This window comes from Chanos chanos, chromosome 7, assembly GCF_902362185.1.
Source record: "Chanos chanos chromosome 7, fChaCha1.1, whole genome shotgun sequence".
Lineage (NCBI taxonomy): Eukaryota > Metazoa > Chordata > Actinopteri > Gonorynchiformes > Chanidae > Chanos > Chanos chanos.
Window position 1 is genome coordinate 1,451,434 of NC_044501.1, and position 13,036 is coordinate 1,464,469.

Sequence of the window (13,036 nt, forward strand, 5' to 3'; positions counted from 1 at the left end):
CAGAAACACACACACACACACACACACACGCACACAGACACGCACACACACACACACACACACACACACGTACATACATACAAAGCCAAATAAACCAATGAAAATGTAACCGTTTCCCCAGGAATGTCAGAAATAAAGGAATGACAGCAAGTTACACCACTTATTACTGTGCACCATTAAAAAACAACATTAAAACTTCTTCACATGACCACCTTAACAAAAGCAAACAGCAACAACAACAACAACAAAAACAAAAACAACAATAAAAGGATCCATGATTTTTTTTGGTCTTGAAACTGAATGTGATTCTCAAATGGATCTCTCGGTCCACACAGTGACATGTGTCTTTGAGTCGTCCGTTACCGTGGTTTCCGAAGCCATAAACATAACAAAAGAACCACCGATTTGACTACACAGGTGGGTTTCAACAGGCTGCCTGTCAGCTCAGGGCCTTCATTCAGATGAATGAGGCGTGGAAGTGTGTGTGTGTGTGTGTGTGTGTGTGTTGGGGGTTTGGGGGGTGGGGTTCATTCACTGGAATGGGGGGGGGGGGGGGGGGGGGGCCTCAGGAGGACACAGGGGTTGGGATTTGAGTTCGCCTCGCTGCGAGTTCCTCCACTGCAAAGGTGTAGTTATACTGCAGGGGAGAGAGAGAGAGAGACAGAGAGAGAAAGAGAGAAACGAGAAAATTCAAAATCGTGCAGTGTTATCAAAACATTGAGCAGAACAAACACACCTATGCAAAAGAATGTATTACAAAATTCTGCAAAATATTAGTACAAAGTTCAACAAAATGCTGCAAGATGAAATCCTCATTGTGGAAGTGAAGTGTAAAAACATGTTAGGTTTAAGAAAAAAACACACACACATGACTGTGGAATAATGCCAATTTAACTACATTCACCAACATAAGCACGAAAACTCTACCTCATTCTCAATGTCCTGCACCGACTTAATGCGAATGTCACTCAGGCTGGTGAGGGGTGCCTGAGAGAGAGAGAGAGAGAGAGAGAGAGGGGGGGGTTCACTTCAGAAATGCTCTGTTCTATCATTGCAGTTGGTCTATAGTCCAGATAGAGGCAGACAGAGAGAGAGCGGGAAGGAGAGAGAGAAGGGGGGGCGGGGGGGGGGGGGGGACGAGAGAAAAGGGTTGGATGAGCAGCCTACCTGTTTATTGGACTGTGCCTCGAATTTTGGGTGGAGTGCAAAGGGCACTCCATCCATCGCTGTAAAACAGGGAGGACAGAGCAAAAGGTCAATGAACTAAACAGAGACATCTTTAAAAAGAAGTATATTAATGTGTTTGGGGCACATACAAATACAGTAGAGTATTTAAAAGGTGGATTCATGTGTCTGTATTATGGTACCACAGCTAAGGTAAACATGTGCCTGTGTGTGTCTTCTCAGCGTAGCTCATTAATCACGCACAGGGAAGAAGAGATTCATTATGGGACATGAAACTCTAGTGTCAGGTGGGAAAATGCATCAAAGTGATTTATTACTGTGTGTAACCTTCTGTAACCATCCATGGCTGTCTGTAACCTTCTGTAACTGTCCATGGCTGTCTGTAACCATTTGTAACTGTCCATGGCTGTCTGTAACTGTCTGTAACTGTCCATGACTGTCTGTAACCATCTGTAACGTTCCATGACTGTCTGTAACTGTCTGTAACCGTCCATGGCTGTCTGTAACCATCCGTAACAGTCAATGACTGTCTGTAATTGTCTGTAACCACTTGTAACTGTCTAGTTATAATTTCATGAGTGATCATGCCCAAGCTGCCATCAGTTTTCCAAAAGCTGTTTGATGTCTTGGCGAATAGGAAATTTTAAAAACAGGCCACTGGAAGTTTTAAAGCAGCCACGCAAACTGTTCAGAAATGTGTGTGTTGTGTTAATTTTCCATTCAGGGACCGCCCAAGCTGTCTGACGTACTGTTGGTGATTCTGCTTTGTCCTCCACAACTCAACTCAAACACACTCTGTAATTACACAACTCAACTCAGACACACTCTGTAATTACACAACTCAACTCAGACACTCTGTAATTACACAACTCAACTCAACACACTCTGTAATTTCACGACTCAACTCAGACACACTCTGTAATTACACAACTCAACTCAAGACACCCCCTCCTGGAATCGCAACCTTATCAGGGGTTTGTGGGCCCCTGTGATCCTGGGAGCTGTGCTGCCTGGAGCATGTAGCTCTTGGAAGGGTCACTGAAGGCAGAGAGGTCCCAGGTGAAGGGCCAGACCAAAAGCGATTCTTAAAGCCCTTATGAACATCATCCACAAAGAAACAGGCACCTCGCCCGGAATAGGGAGACCAGGGCCACCTCCTGGAGCCAGGCCTAGGTAAGCGCCCGAATGAGCAATGTGGGGCCACCCTCTCGTGGGCCTACCACCTGCGAGGGGAGAAATAGGGGCTGAGTGCAATGCTACACGGGTGGCTGGTTGGAGCGGAGGCCCCAACGGACTGGACTTACGGTACAGAAACTGGCTTTTGGTACGTGGAATGTCACCTCTCTGGGGGGGAAGGAGCCGGAACTTGTGCGGGAGGTGGGGCGATACCAAATAGATACAGTTGGGCTCACTTCTATGCACAGCCTTGGCTCTGGAACCAAACTCAGGGATGGGGGCTGGACTTTACCCTTCTCCGGAGTTGCACAGGGTGAGAGGCAACGGGCAGGTATGGGGCTACTTGTTATCCCCTGACTGAGTGCCGTGTTGGAGCCGTGTTGGAGTACCCTGCCGTGTTGGAGTTTGTCCCGGTGAACAAAAGGGTTGCCTCACTGCGCCTTCGGGTTGCAGGGGGGAAATCTCTGACTGTCGTGACGGCGTACGTGCCGAACGACAGCTCAGAGTACCCAGCCTTCCTAGAGACACTGGAAAGTGTCCTAGTGAAGGCACCATCTTGGGACTGTAGTTCTACTGGGAGACTTCAATGCTCACGTTGGCAATGATGGAGAGACTTGGAGGGGAGTGATTGGGAGGAACGGCCTACCTGATCTGAACCCGAGTGGTGCTTTGTTGTTGGACTTCTGTGCAAGCCATGGATTGCCCATAACGAACACCATGTTCGAGGACAAGGTGGCTCATAAGTGTACCTAGTACCAGAGGACCTTAGGCCAACGGTCGATGATCGACTTTGTAGTCGTCTCATCAGACCTGAGGCCGTATGTGCTGGACACTCGGGTGAAGAGAGGGGCAGAGCTGTCAACTGATCACCACCTGGTGGTGAGTTGGATCAGATGGTAAGGGAGGCTGCCGGACAGACCTGGTAAACCCAAGCGCATAGTGAGGGTGAACTGGGAACAGCTGGCTGAGGACCCTGTACGGAAGATCTTCAACTCACACCTCCAGAGGAGCTTCTCCCTGATCCCAAGGGAGGCTGGGGACATGGAGTCCAAATGGACCCTGTTCAAAGCCTCTGTTGTTGAAGCGGCAGCTTTGAGCTGGGGCCAGACGGTTGTCGGTGCCTGTCGTGGAGGCAACCCAAGGACCCGGTGGTGGACGCCATCGGTGAGGGAGGAGGCCTTCCGGGCTTGGGTAGCATGGGGGACTCCGGAATTGGCTGAGAGGTACCTGCATGCCAAAAGAGCTGCAGTGAAGGCGGTCATGGAAACAAAAACTAGGGTATGGGAGGAGTTTGGGGAGGTCATGGAAAAGGACTTTCGGTTGGCCTCAAAGGGGTTCTGGCAAACCGTCAGGCGACTCAGGAGGGGCAGGCAGGGCCTCGTCCAGGCTGTTCTCAGCAGGAACGGGGAGGTTCTGACCTCAACTGAGGATATGGTCGGACGATGGAACGAACACTTTGAGGAGCTCCTAAACCCGACCGACACGCCCTCCACAGAAGAGGCAGGGCCAGAGGATTCAGGAGGGTCGTCATCCATCTCTCTGACAGAGGTCACTGAGGCAGTTAGGAAACTCCGCAGTGGCAAGGCGCCAGGGGTGGATGAGATCCGTCATGAAATGCTGAAGGCTTTGAATGTTGTTGGGCTCTCATGGCTGACACACTTCTTCAGTGTTGCGTGGGAGTCGGGGACAGTGCCTGTGGAGTGGCAGATGGGGTGGTGGACCCCATTTTTAAAAAGGGGGACCGGAGAGTGTGCTCCAATTATCGGGGTATCACACTGCTCAGCCTCCCTGGGAAAGCCTACTGCAGGGTACTGGAAAGGAGACTGTGGCCGATTGTCGAACCTCGGATCCAGGAGGAACAATGTGGATTCCGTCCTGGCCGTGGAACGGCGGACCAGCTGTTCACCCTTGCACAGATACTGGAGGGACCATGGGAGTTTGCCAATCCAGTCTACATGTGTTCCCCGGGGTGTCCTGTGGGGGGTACTGCGGGAGTATGGGGTTCCAGGTTTGCTGCTGCGAGCCATTCGGTCCCTGTATAACCACAGCGAGAGCTGTGTCCGTATTCTTGGCGCAAAGTCAAACTCGTTCCCAGTGACTGCTGGACTCCATCAGGGATGTACCTCATCTCCAATACTGTTCTTGATTTTCATGGACAGGATTTCAAGGCGCAGTCGGGGTGAAGAGGGTGTCCAGTACGGTGGGATCAGGATTGCATCTGTTGGCCTCATCAAACTGTGACCTCCAGCATGCATTGGGGCGGTTTTCAGCCGAGTGTGAAGGGGTCAGGATGAGGATCAGCACCTCCAAGTCCGAGGCCATGGTCCTATGCCGGAAAAAGGTGGCTTGCCCCCTCCGAGTTGGGACAGAGTTACTGCCTCAAGTGGAGGAGTTCAAGTATCTTGGGGTCTTGTTCACAAGTGAGGGTAAAATGGAGCGGGAGATCGACAGGCGGACCGAGGCGGCGGCGGCAATCATGTGGTCGTTGTACCAGACCGTCGTGGTGAAGAAGGAGCTGAGTCAGAAAGCAAGGCTCTCAATTTACCAGTTGATCTTTGTTCCAACCATCACCTATGGTCACGAGCTCTGGGTAGTGACCAAAAGAATGAGATCGCGGATACAAGTGGCGGAAATGAGCTTCCTCCGCAGGGTGGCTGGGCGCACCCTTAGGGATAGGGTGAGGAGCTCAGACACCCGGGAGGAGCTCGGAGTAGAGCCACTGCTCCTCCGCATTGAAAGTAGTCAGTTGAGGTTCGGGCACCTAGTCAGGATGCCTCCTGGGCACCTCTCTGTGGAGGTGTTCTGGGCACGACCAACTGGGAGGAGACCCCGGGGCAGACCCAGGACGTTGGGAGAATTGTATTTCTCGGATGGCCAGGGAACGCCACACTCTGTAATTACGCAACTCAACTCAGACACACTCTGGATGTAACTGCACAGATGTCATACGCTGCAGTGTAGCTGTGACTGGGCAGCAGTGTTACAGCTGTTTTTTTTGTTGTTTTTTTTTCTCGTTAATGAAACAGAAAATCTCTCACATCGCAGCTTCTTTCCCCTTACATACCTGAGATACTAATAACAGTGCTTATATACCTGAGATACTAATAACAGTGCTTATATACCCGAGACACTAATAACAGTGCTTATATACCTGAGATACTAATAACAGTGCTTATATACCTGAGACACTAATAACAGTGCTTATATACCTGAGATACTAATAACAGTGCTGACATACCCGAGACACCAATAACAGTGCTTATATACCTGAGATACTAATAACAGAGCTTACATACCCGAGACACTAATAACAGTGCTTATATACCTGAGATACTAAAAACAGTGCTTACATACCCGAGACACTAATAACAGTGCTTATATACCTGAGACACTAATAACAGTGCTTATATACCTGAGACACTAATAACAGTGCTTATATACCTGAGATACTAATAACAGTGCTTATATACCTGAGATACTAATAACAGTGCTTATATACCTGAGATACTAATAACAGTGCTTATATACCTGAGATACTAATAACAGTGTTTACAGACCTGAGATACTAATAACAGTGTTTATATACCTGAGACACTAATAACAGTGCTGACATACCTGAGATACTAATAACAGTGCTTACATACCTGAGATACTAATAACAGTGCTTATATACCTGAGATACTAATAACAGTGCTTATATACCTGAGATACTAATAACAGTGCTTATATACCTGAGATACTAATAACAGTGCTGCCATCACACGCAGTCTCCGCAGGCTCCTTCGTTTCCAGGTTGTTACGGCGACGGCTCATCTTGGGGGGAGCAGGCGGGGGGTTGCTATGGTGACAGCGTCAGAGGGAGGGAATGATCAAAAGAGCCAATAGAGAGAATGAACATACATAAAATACGAATTTTTTATATATATATAGATACACACATACACATACACACAAATACTAATTCAGACAGACTGGGGTCAGTGATGTCAGAGGAGGAGGTGTGAGGATTGGGGTCAGTGATGTCAGAGGAGGAGGTGTGAGGACTGGGGTCAGTGATGTCAGAGGAGGAGGTGTGAGGATTGGGGTCAGTGATGTCAGAGGAGGAGGTGTGAGGATTGGGGTCAGTGATGTCAGAGGAGGAGGTGTGAGGATTGGGGTCAGTGATGTCAGAGGAGGAGGTGTGAGGACTGGGGTCAGTGATGTCAGAGGAGGAGGTGTGAGGATTGGGGTCAGTGATGTCAGAGGAGGAGGTGTGAGGACTGGGGTCAGTGATGTCGGAGGAGGAGGTGTGAGGATTGGGGTCAGTGATGTCGGAGGAGGAGGTGTGAGGATTGGGGTCAGTGATGTCAGAGGAGGAGGTGTGAGGATTGGGGTCAGTGACGTCAGAGGAGGAGGTGTGAGGACTGGGGTCAGTGATGTCAGAGGAGGAGGTGTGAGGATTGGGGTCAGTGATGTCAGAGGAGGAGGCCTGAAGGAGCGACTGTCAGGTTTCGTACCTCTGTCTGAGAGGCAGCAGTGGTGTAGCTCCGTCCAGGGACAGCTGTCTGAGCTCCAGACTCAGGCTTCGTGGCTTGGCCTTAGGCACAGGGCCAGAGAAAGGTCCCTTCCGACACCAGATCACATACCCCAGCATGTCACTGTGTGAACACACAGTAAACACACACTGAACACACACCTATTAGGCGCTTTCGCACCGAACAGTTCTAGGGTCTAATTCGATAGGAACTACCCCCTGTGGAGCTTCCCCTAGAACTACATTCGTTCTAGGGCCTTTTTTCTGTTTGCTTTCGCACCGCCAGTAGGAACGCTGAAGTGACGTAAGCCGGCCGACGGTACAGCAGCTAAGAGCTGTTGTTTATGACTAACCAGGATAGCTGCACATTTTGAAGTACAAATTTAATGACTTTTAAGACCTTTTAAATACCTCCAAAAGGAAAAAAAGAACCATTACTGCGGCAAAAGAAATCGACAAACTAGACTACAGTATACGCAATGAGTTTTATTGAATTTGAATGACAGAAATATCGATTGCACATTAGATAACCTATAACTGCCTTCTCATTAACGAAAATAAAACTGTATGGTGATAGACCCAGTCCAATGGAGAAAATAATTTCCCAATGCATTTATGCATTTACCACCGCAGTAGCAGTGAATGACTTGATGGGCATAGTACTTTTCGGGTGCTAGCATAGCGCTCGTGCCTGACGCTTACTCGCAGCATCGTGGTTTTTTTTTCCCTTTTTCCCCGCCGCAGCCCTAAAATCGTAAGCTGGATAAACACATTCTTATTTTAGGTTAAAATGCGGATCACAGCCACACAAGCGGACACACAAGCACCTACCGAAGCGGAGTGTACGCTACCTCCTCAATGTACAAATATACATTAGACGTTGCAAAATGGTCATTTTTGGGGGATATAAAATACCGGTAAAATAAAACATAAAAACGATGTGCCCCCTCCTACAATTCCAGACATTTTGAGACATGAATATCAAAAGCTAAATGAAATACGTTCTAAGACTTTATATTTTGCACGGATCTTTAAAAATGGCGGTTGCAATCATCGTATACCTGCGTCTGGGCCAATGGCTGTACACCTACGTCACAAGGTACCTATTGTGCTTGCAAAAGTACCTACCCTGGAGTAGGGGCTAAAAAAGCCCCTCAAAACGGCGTTCTTAGAACTAAAATCGTTCTAAGTTCCTGCGGTGCAAACACGCCAAAAAGGGGGTACTTTCTCCAACAGTTCTAAGAACTATGAAAAGTTCCTCCGGTGCGAAAGCGCCTATTGTCAACACTCACTTACACACACAGACACACACACACCATAAAGCCCAACATGTCTCTGTGTGAACACACACCTACCGTCATCACTCACGCACACGAACACCATGGCTGTGTCTGAAATGGCATACTATTGTACTGCATACTGGCCCAGTATACACTGTGTACTCCACATGCTAGTATACAGTATGGTACTTTCGTGGAGTGTACTACACGTTTGCTATCGGTTGGGCTATCTGTTCTGTTAAAAACAAACAACACACGACTACCACAAATATCTATCAAAAGTAGCCCTATAAGAAAGCGTATGAAGACACCAAAATATGCAACTGATACATTTATATTCAGAACTGCAGCTGCAGCTGAAGTTGAAGCCGCTTCTGTTGCTGTCCGCCGTGTTATTTTAATTTTTTGACCGTTGGAAATCACCGCGCTGCTTCATGGGATGCAGCACCCTACGAAGTGAGCTCCGGTTGTGTACTGCAAATTTTCCCCAGAGTAGTACATCATCCGGGAGTAAAATTTTTATTTTTCATGTACTGCAAAATTTTTATTTTTCATGTACTGCATACTACTTACTATTTTTATGTCAAGATCAGTATGCGAGTACTATGTAGTATGCCATTTCAGACACAGCCCATCTAACATGTCTCTCGGTACACAATGAGAGAGTGAGAGAGAGTGTGTGTGTGTGTGCATGCGTGAGTGTGTGTGTCTGACTAACGCTAGACAAGTATACTGCTGTAGCATCGTGTGCGTGTGCGTGTGTATTTGAGTGTGTGTGTGTGTGTGTGTGTCTGACTAACCCTAGACAAGTATACTGCTGTAGCATCATCTTGCTCTTGGTGGTCAGTCTGATGTCCAGCACAGCTGTGTTGACGCTGTCAGAGGGCACAATACGCACACACACACGCTTCTTCTTCCACACAGATGCCCCTGTAAACACACACGCACACACACACGTACACACCCACAAACACACACAGATGTAATTGTGATTGTCGTGCGGTCCTCTGCTGAGGAGGTGTCGGTATGAAACATGTGCAGTGCACTAAAGCACAAACTTACTGTTTTCCAGGAACTCTGGGATATAACAGTAACCATGAGGGATCGTCTCTTTGTCAGAAATCACCCTCACATCGGACACCACCATTCCCCCAGACAAGTCCTGACACACACAGACCCGGACAGGCACAGAGACAGACAGGCAGAGAGAGAGAGACAGAGAGAGGGAGAATGAGGAAGAGAGAGAAGCAGAGAGAGAGAGAGACAGAGAGAGAGAGACAGAGAGAGACAGGGAGACAGGGAGAGTTCACATTGGCCACAGTGCACTTCTATGCCTTTTTTCTATTAGCTTAATCTTACATAACTTAATCTTACACGTACAAAACCATGTGATAGACTGAGTCTATACACATGGGCTGTGTCTATACACATGGGCTGTGTCTATACACATGGGGTGTGTTGGTTCAGCTTCACACATTATTAAATATTGTCAACACTTATTCACATATGATAATGTGTTACATTAGAGAGACAGTGTCAGAGAATGCTGGAGGCATGGACAGACAGAGGGAGGGAAAAAAAGAGAGAGAGAGGGAAACAGAGAGGGAGAGAGAGAGACAGGGAGAGAGAGAGAGAGAGGGAAACAGAGAGAGAGAGAGACAGAGAGAGAGAGAGACAGGGAGAGAGAGAGAGAGAGAGAGAGAAATACAGAGGGAGAGACAGGGAGAGAGAGATACAGGGAGAGAGAGAGAGAAATACAGAGAGAGAGACAGGGAGAGAGAGAGAGAGAGACAGTATTTACCAGGCTGTAACACAGGTAGTACCCAGACTTGAGGCCAAAAGCCCTGGTGAAGCTCGCTGCAGCCCCGTCTTCAGTCTGAGTGATCTGAGGAACGTACACAGGACCACACATCAGACAAACCACACCCACACAGTCAAAACCACACCCACACGATCAAAACCACACCCACACAATCAAAACCACACCCACATGATCAAAACCACACCCACACATCAGACAAAACCACGCCCACACAGTCAAACCACACCCACACAGTCAAACCACACCCACACAGTCAAAACCACACCCACACGATCAAAACCACACCCACACGATCAAAACCACACCCACATAATCAAAACCACACCCACACATCAGACAAAACCACGCCCACACAGTCAAAACCACACCCACACAGTCAAAACCACACCCACACGATCAAAACGACACCCACACAATCAAAACCACACCCACACAATCAAAACCACACCCACACAGTCAAAGCCACACCCACACAATCAAAACCACACCCACACAATCAAAACCACACCCACATAATCAAAACCACACCCACATATCAAAACCACACCCACACAATCAAAACCACACCCACACAATCAAAACCACACCCACACAATCAAAACCACACCCACACAATCAAAACCACACACACGTATCAAAACCACACCCACATAATCAAAACCACACCCACACAATCAAAACCACACCCACACAATCAAAGCCACACACACGTATCAAAAAAAATACACTGGATACAACAGATTAAGAGAGACAACCTTCTCTTTGCCAAGACCTGACCTGTGCTCAGCCAGAGTGTAGTAGTACAGCACACACCAAAACAAGAGAGTCTCTCTCTCTCCTTTACCACATTTCACTAAAGATGGGAATGAACCTTCTGCACACTTACCAACTCAACTAACATACCACAGGGACATGCAGCTGTTTAACATTTCATATTTTCCAGGCAAAGCATTTCACGTTGAACCAAACAGTATTTCATCAGGGCTGACAAAAAACTGGGAGGAAGATAGGAGATGACATCAGAGGGAGAGAGGAAATGACATCAGAGGAAGAGAGGAAATGACATCAGAGGGAGAGAGGAGATGACATCAGAGGAGGAGAGGAGATGACATCAGAAGAAGAGACCAGATGACATGAGAGGGAGAGATGAGATAACATCAGAGGAAGAGACCAGATGACATCAGAGGAAGAGAGGAGATGACATCAGAGGAAGAGAGGAGATGACATCAGAGGAAGAGAGGAGATGACTTTAGAGGAACAGACCAGATGACATCAGAGGAAGAGAGGAGATGACATCAGAGGAAGAGACCAGATGACATCAGAGGACGAGAGGAGATGGATGTGGACTGACATATATCACCTCAGGGCGCTGATCTACAGCTGCATTCAGGGCAGAAAACACAATGTATTCACAACATAAACATCAGGCCTGCTATCTGAGATATCCATGACACACGACCCCTCTGACCCCTTTGACCCCGGACACAAGCAGAATCCACGGTTAGAAAAGACGGACGTTTTTGAGACTGTAGGTAAAACAAGGATGGACCTAGGGTAAGACCACTTTCATGACTAGAACAGACCTCCAAACATTTGGGAAAGAAACCTATTACAGCAGGATCTCTAGTGGTGTCTAGTCAAGGGTCCATCTGCTTTCACTTACTCACTGAGCACATACACACATACAAACAAACACATGCAATCAGTTACAACAGAGTTCACTGCCTGAAATTTGGAGTCTTTCCTTTTTGCCTTTTTATATCATTTCACCTACAGTCTCAAACAACCCCCCTGTTCTCATTCTACGGGAACATGATTTGAAATCGTTTCCATGGTTACCAGAGTAAACTGTCCTGGGCAGGTAGAGCTACTGGAGGTCCAGGCTATGGCAGTCACTGGCCTGGAGGGGGCAGCAGAGTTCTCATACAGGGACATCTATGAGACACAGAGACGGAGACATAGGGAATTACTGGCAGCAGGTATGAACTGGTCAAAATCAGACTTAATCCCCAATTATACAATGTGACTAAAAATCATCCTAAACAATCAGACTTTTCACAAGGCACGACAACAATGTGTGGAGTGGACACAAAGACATACACACACAGACACACAGACATACACACACAAACACACAGATATACGCACACAGACACACACAGACACACACACACAGAGCTCCAGTGTTCTGCTGGGAGACAGTATAATGTGTGCATTGGGTAGTGCATCAACACACACACACACACCTCTCTCCAGTATTAAGCTGTGTGAAAGGGCATAGTGTGAATACCAGAGTAGAAAATCACTGTTCTGGAACAAGCCATAGTCTCCATCATCATATTATCGAGACGGTGTTAATATTCCCTCACTTCAAATCCAACTCTAAAACGAGTCGGTTTTAACTTTTCAGGCTTACTTTCAGCTCAGTGAGTTTTCACGTCTTAACATCTCATAGATGACGCTGACGTGACATTGTAAACAATGGTGAACTAATATGAACTGGTAAAACAGATTACCAGACATAACCAATACGTTTGAGTCCAACCAAAGCTGGTACACGTTGGCTAAAAAAAAATTCAACGAAGCATATTTCCGATTGCCCCTTAGTGTGTTAATAGAGAGATGACTAAGGGCTTCACAACAAGTTACCTGTCTACGTAATATTTTCCGATACAACTTGTCAAACAAAAGAATCATTCAATAACCATAACTGTAACGCATAATTACATGACTAAAATACAAGTCTCTCAGACATTTAATTCTACTCTATACTATAGCCTGACACTTTTAATCGCAGATATTTGACATATAAAATGTACAAAGAAAGATTGCTTATACAAGCGACATCCAAACTGGTTTCAAGGTAGACCTGTGCTAGCCATAAAAGTTAGCCGCCAATCTTCAAATACTAAACATCTGCAATGTCGTCATTCGTTCGAAATACTTTAGGTTTTGGGAAGTACTTGACTTTTACAAATGAAATACTCACTTGGCTAGTTAAGCCGCTTTTATATGCTTTGAATCCCAAATGAAGAAAGTCTACCAACTTTTCGGTACCGA

General features: G+C 47.1%; 1 protein-coding gene across 1 annotated transcript; it reads right to left on the reverse strand.

The window, feature by feature from the left end:
- Positions 1-553: 553 nt before the first annotated feature.
- On the reverse strand, positions 554-13,036 carry mvb12a (multivesicular body subunit 12A). The gene is made up of 10 exons (XM_030780831.1): positions 12,966-13,036; positions 11,816-11,911; positions 9,956-10,039; positions 9,217-9,316; positions 8,955-9,084; positions 6,858-6,998; positions 6,093-6,199; positions 1,168-1,226; positions 928-987; positions 554-637 (listed from the first exon to the last, which is right to left on the reverse strand). Exons 2-10 carry the CDS (start codon positions 11,909-11,911, stop codon positions 566-568), a joined length of 849 nt encoding a protein of 282 aa, XP_030636691.1. The 5' UTR covers positions 12,966-13,036; the 3' UTR covers positions 554-565.

What these genes read in the sequence shown, in the direction of transcription:
- mvb12a (XM_030780831.1), bottom strand. Translation starts at nt 11,911, where the DNA reads ATGTCCCTGTATGAGAACTCTGCTGCCCCCTCCAGGCCAGTGACTGCC. An exon ending in ACTACCTGTGTTACAGCCTG is followed by an intron (nt 9,317 to 9,955) that starts GTAAATACTGTC and finishes TGTGTGTGTCAG; the next exon opens with GACTTGTCTGGGGGAATGGT. An exon ending in CTGCTGCCTCTCAGACAGAG is followed by an intron (nt 6,200 to 6,857) that starts GTACGAAACCTG and finishes CTGTCACCATAG; the next exon opens with CAACCCCCCGCCTGCTCCCC.